The 15084-nt window shown below is 65.9% G+C and overlaps 1 protein-coding gene and 1 long non-coding RNA gene across 2 annotated transcripts in view; both read left to right on the top strand.

The window, feature by feature from the left end:
- Positions 1-5510: 5510 nt before the first annotated feature.
- Positions 5511-6373, top strand: LOC147412816 (uncharacterized). The gene is made up of 4 exons (XR_015184136.1): positions 5511-5548; positions 5639-5694; positions 5786-5841; positions 6337-6373. It is a non-coding gene; the product is annotated as an uncharacterized LOC147412816 (long non-coding RNA).
- Positions 6374-12643: 6270 nt separating this feature from the next.
- LOC147412815 (V-type proton ATPase catalytic subunit A-like) overlaps positions 12644-15084 on the top strand; it is a 5539-nt gene continuing 3098 nt past the window's right edge. The window contains 5 exon segments of the mRNA XM_086480987.1: positions 12644-12648; positions 13109-13130; positions 13640-13741; positions 13832-13915; positions 14622-14779. Of these exon segments, the coding sequence (XP_086337113.1) occupies positions 12644-12648; positions 13109-13130; positions 13640-13741; positions 13832-13915; positions 14622-14779 (371 nt within the window).

Here is a 15084-nt window from a genome sequence, read left to right as displayed (position 1 = left end):
TACGTGGAGGGTGGGACATGCTGGGAGGGCGGGGAGGGGGGGACTGGGGGCGCTGGGAGTATGTTTGGGGGGCGCTGGGAGCACTGGGAGATGGTTTGGGGGTCACTGGGAGCACTGGGAGGGTGACCGGGGGCACTGGGAGCAGGTTTGGGGTGGACTGGGAGCACTGGGAGGGTGACTGGGAGCACTGGGAGCAGGTTTGGGGTGGACTGGGAGCACTGGGAGCAAGTTTGGGGGGTCACTGGGAGCACTGGGAGGGTGACCGGGGGCACTGGGAGCAGGTTTGGGGTGGACTGGGAGGGTGACTGGGGGCACTGGGAGCAGGTTTTGAGGTCACCGGGAGCACTGGGAGGGTGACTGGGAGCACTGGGAGCAGATTTGGGGTGGACTGGGAGCACTGGGAGGGTGACCAGGAGCATTGGGAGCAGGTTTGGGGTGGACTGGGAGCACTGAGAGGGTGACTGGGGGCACTGGGAGCTGGTTTGGAGGTCACCGGGAGCACTGGGAGGGTGACTGGGAGCACTGGGAGCAGGCTTGGGGTCCACTGGCAGCACTGGGAGCAGTGGGAGGGTGACTGGGAGCACTAGTAGCAGGTTTGGGGTGGACTGGGAGCACCGGGAGCAAGTTTGGGGGGTCACTGGGCACACTGGGAGGGTGACTGGGAGCACTGGGAGCAGGCTTAGGGTCCACTGGCAGCACTGGAAGCACTGGGAGGGTGACTGGGAGCACTAGGAGCAGGTTTGGGGTGGACTGGAAGCACTGGGAGGGTGACTGGGAGCATGGGGAGAACGTTTGGTGGTCACTGGGAGCACTGGGAGGGTGACTGTGAGCACTGGGATCAAGTTTGGGGGTCACTGGGAAGGTGACTGGGAGCACTGGGAGAAAGTTCGGGGGTCACCGGCAGCACTGGGAGGGCAACTGGGAGCCGGTTTGGGGCGTACTGGGAGCACTGGGACAAGTTCTGGTGTGTACTGGGAGCACGGGGAGAGCCCCGCCCCTCCCAGTGCCCCCCAGTCTGGCCCCACCAACTCCCAGTTGCCCCCATTTCCCCCAAACCCTCCCCAATGATGTCATCGACCCTCTCCCCCCCACCCCCCCCCGCACATGACGTCATCCCCGCCCTTTCCCGACCCTCCTCTCACCACGTCATCAATAAACTGCTGTGAGGAAACAACGCCTCCGTGACGTCACTGACGGGGGGGGCGGGGCCGCGCGGGGAGGTGGCAGCGCGGGGAACGTGACGTAAGAAAGGGGCGGGGCGGGCGCGCGGCGATTGGACGCGGCGGCGGCCAACGGGGCCGGGGGCGGGACCACGGCGGCAGCGCGCGCCGCGCCGACGCCACTTCCGGCGCGCTGACGTCACGTCCGGAGCGGCGGGAGCGCGGGGCCGCCAGCGGGCTCCCGGCGCCCCCGCGTCGCCCCCCCCGCCCCCCCCCCGCCCCCGGAAGTGACGAAACCGCCCGTCGCCTCAACATGGGCGGAACTGACGTCAGGTGAGCGCCGCGAGGAGGGGGGGGGGTGTGGGGGGTGTGTTAGCGTGCGAGGCTGGGCGGGACTTGGGGGGCGGCACTTCCGGGTTGGGGGCGGGGCCAGGTGAGGGCGTGGCCGGGAGTGGGCGGAACTATGGAGCGGGCGGGGGCGTGGCTGGAGCGGGGTGAGGCTTGGGGGGCGGGGCTATGGTGCTGTGGGCGTGGCTGTGAGCCTAGGGGCGTGGCTATAGTGCGACGGGCGTGTCCACGAGTCGGGGGCGGGGCTTACAGAGCTACGGGCGTGTCTACACGCTTGGGGGCGGGGCTGTTGAGCTGTGGGCGTGCCTACGGGCCTGGGGGCGGGGCTATAGTGCGATGGGCGTGTCTACAATTCGGGGGCGGGGCTGTTGAGCTGTGGGCGTGCCTACGGGCCTGGGGGCGGGGCTATAGTGCGATGGGCGTGTCTACGATTCGGGGGCGGGGCTGTTGAGCTGTGGGCGTGCCTACGGGCCTGGGGGCGGGGCTATAGTGCGATAGGCATGTCTACGATTCGGGGGCGGGGCTACGCGCTTGGGGGCGGGGCTGTTGAGCTGTGGGCGTGCCTACGGGCCTGGGGGCGGGGCTATAGTGCGATAGGCGTGTCTACGATTCGGGGGCGGGGCTACGCACTTGGGGGCGGAGCTGTTGAGCTGTGGACATGCCTACGGGGCGTGGGGGTGGTTTATCTGCCGGGGGCGGAGCCTCCCGCTGACCCCTCCCCCCCCTGCCGCCCTCAGCCCCAGCGTGGCCCTGCGGGTGGCGCTGGCGGGGGCGTGGCACGTGGTGCGGGGGCGGAGCCTGGCCAGTTCCCGCGGGTGCTGGGGCTGCTGGAGGCCGTGGGGCGGGCGGCCCCCGGCGCCGTCCGCTTCCGACATGGCGCCCGCCTGCGCCTCGGCCTGCAGGCCGCCGTGAGTATCCCCGCCCACCCCAAGATGGCTGACGCCCCGCCCGTGTTCCTCCCAAGATGGCTGACAACCCCGCCCTGCCATGCCCTGCCCACCCCAAGATGGCCGATGCCCCCGCCCATGTTCCTCCCAAGATGGCTGACGCCCCGCCCGTGTTCCCCCCAAGATGGCTGACAACCCGCCCTGCTATGCCCTGCCCACCCCAAGATGGCCGAATCCCCTCCCATGTCCTCCCAAGATGGCTGACAACCCGCCCTGCCGTGCACCGCCCACCCCAAGATGGCCGATGCCCCGCCCATGTTCCTCCCAAGATGGCTGACAGCCCGCCCTGCCATGCCCCGGCTTCCAAGATGGCCGACGCCCCGCCTGTGTTCCTCCCAAGATGGCTGACAGCCCGCCCTGCCATGCCCCGGCTTCCAAGATGGCTGACGCCCCGCCCGTGTTCCTCCCAAGATGGCTGACAACCTGCCCTGCCATGCCCCGCCCACCCCAAGATGGCCGATGCCCCGCCCATGTTCCTCCCAAGATGGCTGACAGCCCGCCCTGCTGTGCCCCGGCTTCCCAAGATGGCTGACGCCCCGCCCGTGTTCCTCCCAAGATGGCTGACAACCCGCCCTGCTATGCCCCGCCCACCCCAAGATGGCCGACGCCCGCCCGTGTTCCTCCCAAGATGGCTGACAACCCGCCCTGCCATGCCCCGCCCACCCCAAGATGGCCGACGCCCTGCCCATGTTCCTCCCAAGATGGCTGACAGCCCGCCCTGCCATGCCCCGCCCACCCCAAGATGGCCGACGCCCCGCCCATATTCCTCCCAAGATGGCTGACCCCCTGCCCACCACCCTCTCTGCCTTTCCAAGATGGCCGCCACCTCCATCCTGCCACCCTTTCCCATCATGCCCCGGGGCTGGCGGCCATCTTCCCATCACGCCCTGGGGCTGGCGGCCATCTTGCCAAGGCCAGCGGCCATCTTGCCGTGCTCCTTCCTCCTGGCAGCCATATGCCCCGCCCCCCTGTCGGCCATCTTTCCCCCCCCAATTTCCGCCATCTTTCCCCTCACTGTCGTCCCCCGTCGGCCATCTTTCCTGCCCCGGTCGGCCATCTTCCCCCCCCCATTTTGGCCATCTTCCCCCCCCCCATTTCGGCCATCTTTCCCCCTTACTGTCGGCCATCTTTCCCCCCACTGTCGGCCATGTTCCCCACCCCCGTTGGCCATCTTTCCTGCCCCCCTCAGCCATCTTTCCTGCCCCCGTCGGCCATCTTTCCCCTCGATTTCAGCCATATTTCCCCCTTACCGTCAGCCATCTTTCCACCCTCACCGGCCATCTTTCCCCACCCCCATGTCGGCCATCTTCCCCCCCCCATTTCGGCCATCTTTCCCGCCCCCGTCGGCCATCTTGCCTCGCAGGTGGTGGTCCGGATGCTGCAGGAGGCCCAGCCCGACGGGAAGATCTTCGACGCCATCGACTCCTTCTTCCCCGAGGGGGTGGAGCCAGCCGCTGGCCACGCCCAGGCCGTGAGTGATGGCCGGGGGGGGGGGGGAGGGGAGGTCCCAGGGGTGCCCCCACACCCCACCCCTCCCCATGTCCCCCCCAGACCCCCCAGGAGCTGGCGATGGTGGGGGAGGCGCAGGAGAGCTTCCGCGAGCTGGTGCTGGCACTGCTGGCCGACCGCGGGCGGCGGGCTGCCTACCTGCAGGTACCTCCCAGTATGGACCAGTGCCCTCCCAGTGCCTCCCAGTACGGACCAGTAACTCCCCGGTGCCCACCCAGTAGCTCCCCAGGGCCTCCCAGTAGCTCCCCAGGGCCTCCCAGTGCCCCCTGCTGCCACCCAGTGCCCTTCAGTGCCGTTCTGCTGCCTCCCAGTTCTTCCCAGTGCCCTCCCAGTGCTCCCCAGTCCCATCCCAGTCCCCCATGGTCTGCCTAAAGTGCCGTCCCATTGCTTCGAGTGGCTCCCGGTGTCTCCCAGTGCCTCCTGCTGCCACCTAGTTCCCCTCAGTGCCCTCCCAGTTCCTCCCAGTGCCCTCCCAGTGCTCTCCAGTTCCTTCCCAGTTCCCCACAGCATCCCCGAGTCTGCCCAATGTGCCCTCCCAGTGCCTCCCGGTGTCTCCCAGTGTTTCCTGCTGCCAGCTGGTTCCCCTGAGTGCCTTCCCCCTGCCTCCCAGTTTCTCCCAATGCCCTCCCAGTGCTCCCCAGTCCCTTCCCAGTTCCCCATAGCACACCACAGTCTGCTCAGAGTGTCCTCCCATTGCTTCCCACTCCCTCTCAGCAGGTCCTGGGTGCCCTGGGGATCTGCCAGGGGACATCCCAGCATCTCCCAGTGCCCTCCCAGTTTACCCCAGTAACCCCAAATCCCACCCAGTCTGCCCCACCGTCCCCCAAATGCCTCCCAGTGCCCTCTCGTCGCCTCCCAGTGACCCCCTAGCCCCCTCCCAGTCCCTCCCGACGGGTCCTGGGTTCACCAGGGGGGCCTCCCAGTACCCCCCCAGTGCCTCCCAGTATCCCCAGGGCCCGGCGGGGCAGGAGTACGGGGAGCCGTTCCTGCGGGCGCTCGAGAGCCTCTTCCACGAGTACCTGCAGCGGCTGGAGAGCGCCCTGCCCCCCCCCGACCTGCGCCAGGTGGGCGGGGCCTGGGGGAGGGGGGCGGGGCCTCGAGGGGCGGGGCCTGCGGAGGGGTGGGGCTTGGGGGTGGGAGGGCGCTACGGTCTGACTGGGAGGGGGTGGGGCTCAAATGCAGGGGGCGGCATTGGTTCATGGGATGGGGTGGGGCTGAGGGAGAGGGCGGGGCTTGGTCTCGGCCCCGCCCTCCCCCCCTTGACCCCACCCTTTCCCCGCCCCCCAGCTCCAGGAGGTGGTGTGGAGCCACGCCCCTCCCGGGCTCCGCCCCTGCGACCTGCCAATCCTGAGCCAGTACCTGGCTGACATGGGCCATGTCTACTGCGGTAGGTGGGGCTTAGCGCAGGGGGCGGGGCCTAAGGCAAGGGCGGGCGAAAGGGGTGGGTCTTTGTGCCAAGGGGCGGGGCTTTTGTGGTGGGTGTGGCCCCACCCAACTCCAAACCCCTCCCCCAGGGCCTGTGCCCCGCCCCCGCGCTGCCGCCGCCCGGACACCTGGATCCCTCCGCCAGGAGCCGCCCAACCAGTGAGTAGCCCCGCCCCCTTGGCTCGTTAAGCTCCACCCCTTTTCCCTAATGACCACCTTTTTCCCCCTTCCTGGCTCCGCCCCTTCCAGACCAAGGCCCCGCCCAGGCCTCCGGAGGCTCCACCCACTCAAGCCGCCACGCTTGGGTCAGTAATGAGGGGGAGGGGACTCTGGCCCCGCCCCGGGGCGGGGCCAAGGCAGCCAGGCCCCGCCCTGACCCGCCTTTTTCCCATGCAGAGTTTGTCGATGACATCATCAGTGACTCGGAGGATGACGATTACCCCCGCAGAAAGGTGGGGGGGTGGCCCGGGGAGGGGGGGGGGGGGGGTAAACAGGGGGCTGGGGGGGCAATTAGGGCTCTGCAGGGGCAATTAGTGAGCGAGGATGGGGTAATTAGGGCTCTGGGGGGGTTAATTAGCATCCAAGGATGTAATTAGGCATCTGGGGGGGTTGGAGGCGGGGGGGGGGGGGGGGGGGGGGGGGGGGGGGGTGGTGTGCAAATGATGACCAAGGATGTGGTAATTAGGGGGCTGGGGGGGTAATTAGGGGGCTGGGGGGCAATTAGGGCTCTGGGGGGGTTAATTAGCATCCAAGGATGTAACTAGGCATCTGGGGGGTTGGAGGGGGGGGGGGGCAAATGATGACCAAGGATGTGGTAATTAGGGGGCTGGGGGGATAATTAGGGGGCTGGGGGGCAATTAGGGCTCGGGGGGGGGGGTGTTAATTAGCGACCAAGAGTGGGGCAATTACGAGCAGGGGGGCAGTTAATCACCCTTTGTTTCCTCCAGGCTCGGGCCCTGCCCCTCTCCCGCCGCGCCCTGCCCCCCTCCGGTGAGTGCCCCGCTCTTAATTACCCCCCTAATTACCGCGATGTTAATTGCCCCTCCCCCCTTGCCGTCCCCAGGCCGCTGCTAAATAAGGAGCCATAGCGATGGCTCCGCTGCCACATTGTGAGCAGACCCCGCCCCGCTCGCCTTGTGGCTCCGCCCCCCCCGCCATCCCATTGGTCCATCCTCGCCGCGCTCGCGCCCCATTGGTTCCCCCCGAAACTCACGTGGTTTCACCCATCCCGCCTATTGCCCTCAATGGGGCCATACCATGCTCTGGAGTGGAGGGAGGGGTGGTTTAAATGGACCAATAGGTTTTTAGGAGGGAAAGGGGCGGCCAATGGGAGCACAGCGGGGCTGAGGAGGGTCGGATCGTGGGGCACGATAGGATTGAGTCCCAAAACCGCCAAGTTTAGGGGTTAAACCACCATTTTTGCCCCCCCGCTCCCACCCCCCTCTACCCCGCGCCGCAATGGTGCGCTCCGGCGGCGGGGCGGGCCTTTACGCGTTGATTGGCCGCGGCGCGGCGGCGCGGCGGAGGCGCCGGCCAATAGCGCGCGGAGTGGCGGGAATGGAAGGGAGGGGCGTGGAACTACAGCTCCCGGCTGCCCCCGCGCGGGGCGGCCGCCGCCATTTTGTGTTACCGGCGGGAAGCGCTGGGCCGCGGCGTCCCGGTGGGGGGGGGGGTGGGGGGTGGAGGGAAGTGACGTCGTGGGCGGTGCTCGGAGGGGTCATTTCCGGTTCCGGCCGAGGAGAGAGGAGCCGGCGCGGCCACGATGCTGATCAAAGTGAAGGTGGGGCCGTGAGGGCGAGGGGGGGGAGAGGCCCGGGGGGGGTGTTTGTGTGTAGGCCGCGCCGCGGGGCATTGTGGGAATGCGGGGGGGGGGGGGTTTGCCCCGGGGCATTGTGGGTATGGCACCCTAACGGGGTCCTCCCCCCCCCCCCCCCCCCCCCAGACTCTGACGGGGAAAGAGATCGAGATCGACATCGAGCCCACGGACAAGGTAGGAGGCCCCGCCCCCTTCCCAGCATGCCTTGAGCGCCGCCCTGCCGTCCCATGATGCTCCGGGGCAAGGCGGCGGGGGGGGGGGGGGGGCGGGCACGGTGTGCGGGGTGCCACCGGTGATCCCCTGGGGTGGTCCTCCTGCATCCCATGATGCCCTGGGGCGGTCCACTGCCATCCCATCATCCCCTGGGGCGGTCCTCCTCCATCCCATGATGCCCTGGGGCAGTGTTCTTCCATCCCATGATGCCCTGGGGAGATCCTCCACCCTCCCATGATCCCCTGGGTTGGTCCTCCGCCATCCCATGTCGCCCTGGGTTGGTCTTCTGTAATCCCATCATCCCCTGGGGCGGTCCTTCTGCATCCCATGATCCTCTGGGGCGGTCCTCCTGCATCCCATGGTGTCCTGGGGTGGTCCTCCTCTATCCCATGATTCCCTGGGGCGATCCTCCACCCTCCCATGTCACCCTGGGTTGGTCCTCCACCATCCCATGATCCCCTGGGTTGGTCCTCCACCATCCCATGGTCCTTTGGGTTGGTCTTCCGCCATCCCATCATCCCCTGGGTTGGTCCTTGTCCATCCCATGATCCTCTGGGGCGATCCTCCTCTATCCCATGATTCCCTGGGTTGGTCCTCCACCCTCCCATGATCCCCTGGGTTGGTCCTCCTCCATCCCATGGTCCTTTGGGTTGGTCTTCCGCCATCCCATCATCTCCTGGGGCGGTCCTTGTCCATCCCATGATCCTCTGGGGTGATCCTCCTGCATCCCATGATGCCCTGGGGCGGTCCTCCTCTATCCCAAGATTCCCTGGGGCGATCCTCCACCCTCCCATATCGCCCTGGGTTGGTCTTCCGCCATCCCATCATCCCCTGGGGCGGTCTTCCTCCGTCCCATCATCCCCTGGGTTGGTCCTCCACCATCCCATCATCCCCTGGGGCAGTCTTCCTCCATCCCATCATCCCCTGGGGCAGTACTTCTCCATCCCATGATGCCTCGGGGCGGTCCTCCGCCATCCCATGGTGCCCTGGGGCGGCCCTCCACCATCCCATGATCCCCTGGGGCAGTGTTCTTCCATCCCATGATGCCCTGGGGTGGTCCTCCTCCATCCCATGATTCCCTGGGGCGATCCTCCACCCTCCCATGTTGCCCTGGGTTGGTCCTCCGCCATCCCATCATCCCCTGGGGCAGTACTTCTCCATCCCATGATGCCTCGGGGCCGTTCTCCGCCATCTCGTGATGCCCTGAGGAGGTCCTCTGCCGTCCCATAATCCCCCGGGGCGGTCCTCCTCCATCCCATCATCCCCTGGGGCGGTCCTCCCGCATCCCATGGTGCCCTGGGTTGGTCCTCCGCCATCCCATGATGCCCCGGGGCAGGTGGAGCGGATCAAGGAGCGGGTGGAGGAGAAGGAGGGGATCCCCCCCCAGCAGCAGCGCCTCATCTACAGCGGCAAGCAGATGTGAGGGGCGGGGCCTGAGGGGGTGGGGCTTGGGGAGGGGGGTGGGGCTTGTGGGGCGGGGTTAAAAGGCGAGAGGGGTGGGGCTTGGGTGGGGGTGGGGATGCGCATGGGGAGGAGTGGGGCTTGTTAAAGGGGGCGTGGTCTCTTAAGGGGAGTGGCCTTGTGGTGGGGGTGGCCAGTGTCAGGTGTGGTCCATAAGGGGAGGGGCTTGCAGTGGGTGTGGTCGACATGGGGGAGGGGCTTCTAGGGTGTGGTCTATAGGGAGGGGCTTGACTGGGGGTGGGGGGTTACAAGGCATTGGCTGTAAGGGGAGGGGCTTGCGATGGGTGTGGTCGGTGTGGGGGGGTGTGGCTGTGAAGGGGTGGGGATGAAAGGAGGCGGGGCTTAGGAAAGGGCGGGTTCGGCCGAAGGGGCGGGGCACAGGGTGACATGTCCCCTCCCCCGCCCCCAGGAACGACGAGAAGACAGCGGCCGACTACAAGATCCAGGGCGGCTCCGTCCTCCATCTTGTCCTTGCCCTGCGGGGGGGAGGGGCGCCGCGGTGAGGGGGCGGGGTTCGCGCAGGACGCCACGCCTCTCCCTTAGCCCCGCCCAGGAGGGGGCCGGGGGAGGAGCCCACCCCCGCCCTCCTGCATTCAACCCGCTCTGAGGTTGTTCTCCCGTGCACGGTCCCCTATTTAATAAAGGTTCTCGGTGATGTCACCATTCTGCTCTGTGATGTCATATGGGGGCGGGGGGGCGGCGGGGGGATGACGTTGCCCTTTTAAGAGAGCGCGTGGGGCCCACCCCCCCCCAACCCCGCGCAGCCGTCGCCCTTTTAAGAGCGCACCAGCGAGTCGCCCTCCGGCGAGTCCTCCAGGGCGGCCGGAGCGGCCTTGTCCCCGCCTCTTCCGCCCCGCCCCTCCCAAAATGGCGGCGCCCGACTTGGAGCGGCTCCTCGCGGAGCTGCTGGAGCCCGACAGTGACGTCATCCGCCGGGTAACGGGCACCCAAAGGGGGGGGGAGGGGGATGGGGAGACCCCCCCCAACCCCCCCGCTGACCCCCACCCCACCCCCCCCCCTCAGGCCACCGCCCGCCTCCGCGAGGCCTTCGCCGACCCCCAGACCCCCGCCCGCCTCGGCCTCCTCCTCACCGCCGCCCCCCGGCCCCAGGTGCGGCCCCCAAATCCCACCCCCCTTCACCCCCACCCCACCCCCCCGAGGGTTTTGGGGCTCCCCCGACCCTTTCCCTCCCCCCCCCCCGGTGGGGGGGGGTGTGTGTGTGTGTCCCCCCCCCCAGGTCCGGCAAATGGCCGCGGTGCTGCTGCGGCGGCGGCTCCTGAGGGGGTGGCGGCGGCTGGACCCGGCCCTGCGCCAGAGGTGGGTGCTCGGGGGGGAGGGGGGGGCGGGGCTTAAAGAGGGGGCGGGGCTAAGCTCTGCTATCACTACCCCCCCCCCGCAGGCTCCCGGTGCTGTTGGCCGAAGCTCTGGAGCGGGAGACGGAGTGAGTGCGAATAGTGGCGGTTTCGAGGCGTCCCTGAGAAATAGTGGCGGTTTCGAGGTGTCCCACGTGCTAATAGTGGCGGTTTCAAGGCGTCCCTGTGAAATAGTGGCGGTTTCGAGGCGTCCGCCCTGTGAAATAGTGGTGGTTTCGAGGCGTCCCCCCTTGCGAATGGTGGCAGTTTCGAGGTGTCCCACCTGTGAATAGTGACGGTTTTGAGGCGTCCCTGAGAAATAGTGGCGGTTTCGAGGTGTCCCACCTGCTAATAGTGGTGGTTTCGAGGCGTCCCTGAGAAATAGTGGCGGTTTCGAGGCGTCCCCCCCTGCGAATGGTGGCGGTTTCGAGGCGTCTCCCCCTGCGAATGGTGGCGGTTTCGAGGCGTCCCCCCTGCAAATAGTGGCGGTTTTGAGGCGTCCCCCCTGCGAATAGTGGCGGTTTCGAGGCGTCCCCCACCACGAATATTGGCAGTTTTGAGGCGTCCCCCCAGCGAATAGCGGCGGTTTCAAGGCATCCCCAAGAAATAATGGTGGTTTCGAGGCATCACCCTTGCGAATAGTGGCAGTTTCAAGGTGTCCCTGAGAAATAGTGGCAGTTTTGAAGTATCCACCCCCTGCCCCATGAATAGTGGCGGTTTCGAGGTGTTCTCTGCAATAGTGGCAGTTTCAGGGTGCTCTCTCTCCTGTAATGATAGTTTCAAGGTGTGTCCCTCTGATACGGTAGCAGTTTCGAGGTGTCCCCCCCCAATACTGGTGGTTTTGAGGTGTGTCCCCCCAAAACCGGCAGTTTCGGGCTGTTCCCCCTCCAGTAATGGCAGCTTTGGGTTGTCCCCCCCAAGTGGGGGGTGGTTTCAAACCCCCCCTGACCCCTTGTCCGTCCCGTCTCCCCCCCCCCCCGCCCCCCCAGGCACGCAGTGACGGTGGCTCTGGCCCAACTGGGGGCGCTGGTGCTGCGCCGGGGGGGGCTCAGCGCCTGGGGACCCCGGCACGTGGGTGCAGGAGGCGGCCCGGGACCCCCGGCCCCCCCGCCAGGAGGTAAGCGGGCTCCCCCCGCCCCATTTTTGCCCCACTGACCCAGTTCGGAGGGAGGAGGGGCAGTTAATGGCGGTTTCGAGGCTCCCCCATCCCATTTTGACCCCCTGCCTTGCCCCAGTGACACAATTTGGAGGGTGGCAGTTAATGGTGGTTTCGAGGCTCCCCCCACCCCATTTTGACCCCCTGCGTTTCCCTAGTAGCACAGTTTGGAGGGGAGGGTGGCAGTTAATGGCAGTTTCGAGGCTCCCCCACCCCATTTTGACCCCCCGCATTGCCCCATTGACACAGTTTGGAGTGGACGGTGACAGTTAATGGCGGTTTCGAGGCTCCTCCGACCCATTTTGCTCCCTCCACATTGCCCCATTGACACAGTTTGGAGGGGAGGGTGGCAGTTAATGGCGGTTTCAAGGCTCCCCCACCCCATTTTGACCCCCTGCATTTCCCTAGTAGCAGAGGGTGGCAGTTAATGGCGGTTTCAAGGCTCCCCTGCCCCATTTTGCTCCCTCCACATTGCCCTATTGACACAGTTTGGAGGGTGGCAGTTAATGGCGGTTTCGAGGCTCCCCCATCCCATTTTGACCCCCTGCATTTCCCTAGTAGCACAGTTTGGAGGAGAGGGTGGCAGTTAATGGCGGTTTCGAGGCTCCCCCCACCCCGTTTTGCTCCCCCAGGCGGCCCTGCTGGTGCTGAGCGCGGCGCTGGAGACGGCCCCCCAAGCCCTGGCCCCCCACGGTCCCGCCCTGGCCGCCCTGTGTCGGGGGGCCCTCGCTCCTGGGGTGCCCCCCGGCCCCATGGCCTACAGCCTGCGGGCCCTGGGGGGGCTGGCGGCCATGTTGGGGGACACCCAGACGGTGAGTGGGGGCGATTTCGGGGGGTTTCCCCTCAAACGGTGGTTTCGAGTCCACCCCAATGAACGGTGGTTTCAAGGTTCCCCCAAAAGATCATTATCAGCCCCAAAAGGAGCGTTTCGGGGAGCCACAGCTCGGGCTTACCAAAACGGTGGTTTTCAGCCCCAAAACGGGTGTAGAGCCCCCCCCCAAATGGCAGTTTCAGGGAACCCCAAAGCGGCGGTTTCGCAGCTCCTGAACCCCAACAAAAGCGCCTCGAAATGGCGATTTTTAAGGCCCAAACCGGCCGTTTTGAGACCCATTTCGGGCCCGGGGGGAGGTTGGGGTGCCCTGGGGCAGTTTCGGGGCCCCCCCCCACCCCCTTTTTTTGGCCCTTTTTCCCCCAGGAGCTGCTGCGGTCGCTGCTCCCCGACATCCTGGCGGCCCTGAAGACGCTGCTCGACGCTGATGAGGTGATTTGGGGGGGGGAGGGGGGGGTTTGGGGGGGCTCTGGGCCGTTTTGGGGGGGGTTGGCACCGTTTTGTTTGGGGATTCCCCATTTTCAAGGAGCTTTTCCCTGGTTTGCCAAAGTTTTTCCCGGTTTTGGGGGGATTTTCGTTGTTTCAGAGGGGATTTTCCCCATTTTTTGGAAGTTTGCTCCATTTTCTGGGGCATTTTCCCGTTTTGCGCGGAGTTTTCCTCGTTTTGGAGAACGCTTTATCCAGCCGGAGCGATTTTTGTTATTTTTTGGAAGTTTTTCTCTATTTTGGAAGGATTAGCCCCATTTTCTGAGGAATTCTTCCCATTTTCTGGGTGGGTTTGTATTGTAGGGGGGAGTTTTTCCTCGTTTTGTGAGAGGTTTTTCCATTTGGGGTGAATTTTCCCCGTTTTCCTGGAGATTTTCCCATTTTTTTTAGGTTTTCTCTGTTTTAGGGAGGATTTCATAATTTTTAAGGTAGATTTTTCTGATTTTTGGCAAGTCTTATCTATTTTTTGGGGATTTGATCTGTTTGAGAATGATTTTTGCTATTTTGGGGAAAATATTAGATATTTTGACAAGTCTTTTCTGTATTTTTAGGGGATTTTTCCCACTTTTGGAGGGATTTTCCCCCTTTTCATGGAGACTTTTTATGGTTTAGGAAAGTTTTCCCTTATTTGGGGGGGAATTTTCCCCATTTTGGGGAAGACTTTCCCCATTTACACGCTCTCGGGGCCATCTCAGGGCACCCCCAAAGAATTTCGGCATCTTTTTGGTGGTTTCAAGGCTCCCCAGGGGCTCCCTGGGCTGGCGGGGGGGGGGGGGGCCTTGAAACCATTCGCAGGGTTTCAGGGCATCCCCGGGGGGGGGGGGGGCATTGTGGCTGTTTCAAGGGCGGTTTGGGGCGGTTTCGAGGGTTCTCTCGGCGGTTTCGAGGCCCCCCCCGCCCACACAAAATTTGGGGTGTCCTGTCGTCCCCCCCCCAGGAGCGAGGGGCCGAGGCCCTGGAGGTGCTGGATGAGTTCCTGGAGGCCGACCCCGCCGCCGTGACCCCTCACCTCCGACCCCTGCTTGACCTTTGCCTGCAGGTAACCCCGGGGGGGGTCCCGGGGGGCAGGGAGGGGTCCCGGGGGGGCAGGGGGGGTCCCGGGGGGGCACCCAGCCGTCCCGTCCCGCAGGTCGGGGGGGACGAGTCCCGGGGTGACGCCGTGCGGGTCAGGGCCTTGGCCACCGTCACCTTCCTCGCCCAGAAGCGCCCCAAGGTGAGCTGGGAGGGTACTGGGATGGACTGGGGGGCGTTGGGACCCGCTGGGAGGGTAGTGAGGGGGTACTGGGTTATACTGGGGGGGGGGCACTGGGGAGTATTGGGGGGAGTGAGAGTAGGCTGGGGGGGATCTGAGCCATACTGGGGGGCGCTGGGAGGGCACTGGGCCATACTGGGGGGTGCTGGAAGGGCACTGGGCCATACTGGGGGGCGCTGGGAGGGCACTGGGCCATACTGGGGGGTGCTGGAAAGGCACTGGGCCATACTGGGGGGCGCTGGAAGGGCACTGGGCCATACTGGGGGGTGCTGGGAGGGCACTGGACCATACTGGGGGGTGCTGGAAAGGCACTGGGAGGCACTGGGGGGTGACTGGGGTGTACTGGGGGGGCCCTAGGATATACAGGGGGAAGCGGGAGTGAACTGGGAGGGGGGATCTGAGCCATACTGGGAGGTGTCGGGTATACTGGGAGGGCAGGGGTGTCCGTAGTAAGGGGTGCTGGGAGGTGACTGGGGTGTAGTGGGAGGGCACTGGGATGTGCTGGGGGAGGTGGGGGGCACTGGGGGGGCACTGGGATATGCTGGGGAAGGCGGGGGGCACTGGAGGGGCACTAGGTCATACTGGGAAGGCACTGGGAGGCCACGGGGGGGGGGGGCCCTGGGCCGTACTGGGAAGGCGCTGGGCCATACTGGGGGCACTGGTGCAGGCGCTGCTGCGGGGGGGGCTCCTGGCCCCCGTCCTGGGGGGGCTCCTGGCCCCGCTCTGCGCCGAGGCCCCCCCCGGGCGCCCCGACCCCGAGGAGGAGGAGGAGGAGGGGGGGGGTGAAGGCCGGGGGGGCCCAGCCCCCGACACGCCGCCGCTCAGGTCAGTGGGGGGGGGGGTGTCCCAGTTTAGGGGGGGTCCCAGTTTGGGAGGGTCCCAGTTTGGGGGGGGGGGGGGCTGTTTTCGGGTGGATTTTCCCCATTTTTGGAAGGTTTTACCCTTTTTCTGGGACTTTTTGCCCGTTTTGGGGAAGGTTTTGCCCGTTTTGGGGAAGGTTTTGCCCATTTTGGGGAAGATTTTGCCCGTTTTGGGGAAGGTTTTGCCCATTTTGGGGAAGATTTTGCCCGTTTTGGGGAAGATTTTGCCGTTTTGGGGAAGATTTTGCCCATTTTGGGGAAGGTTTTGCA

Source organism: Leptosomus discolor, unplaced genomic scaffold, assembly GCF_034619465.1.
Source record: "Leptosomus discolor isolate bLepDis1 unplaced genomic scaffold, bLepDis1.hap2 HAP2_SCAFFOLD_182, whole genome shotgun sequence".
Classification (NCBI taxonomy): Eukaryota; Metazoa; Chordata; class Aves; order Leptosomiformes; family Leptosomidae; genus Leptosomus; species Leptosomus discolor.
Note: the sequence above shows the minus strand (reverse complement) of the source record. Positions and strands in the feature narration are given on the sequence as shown.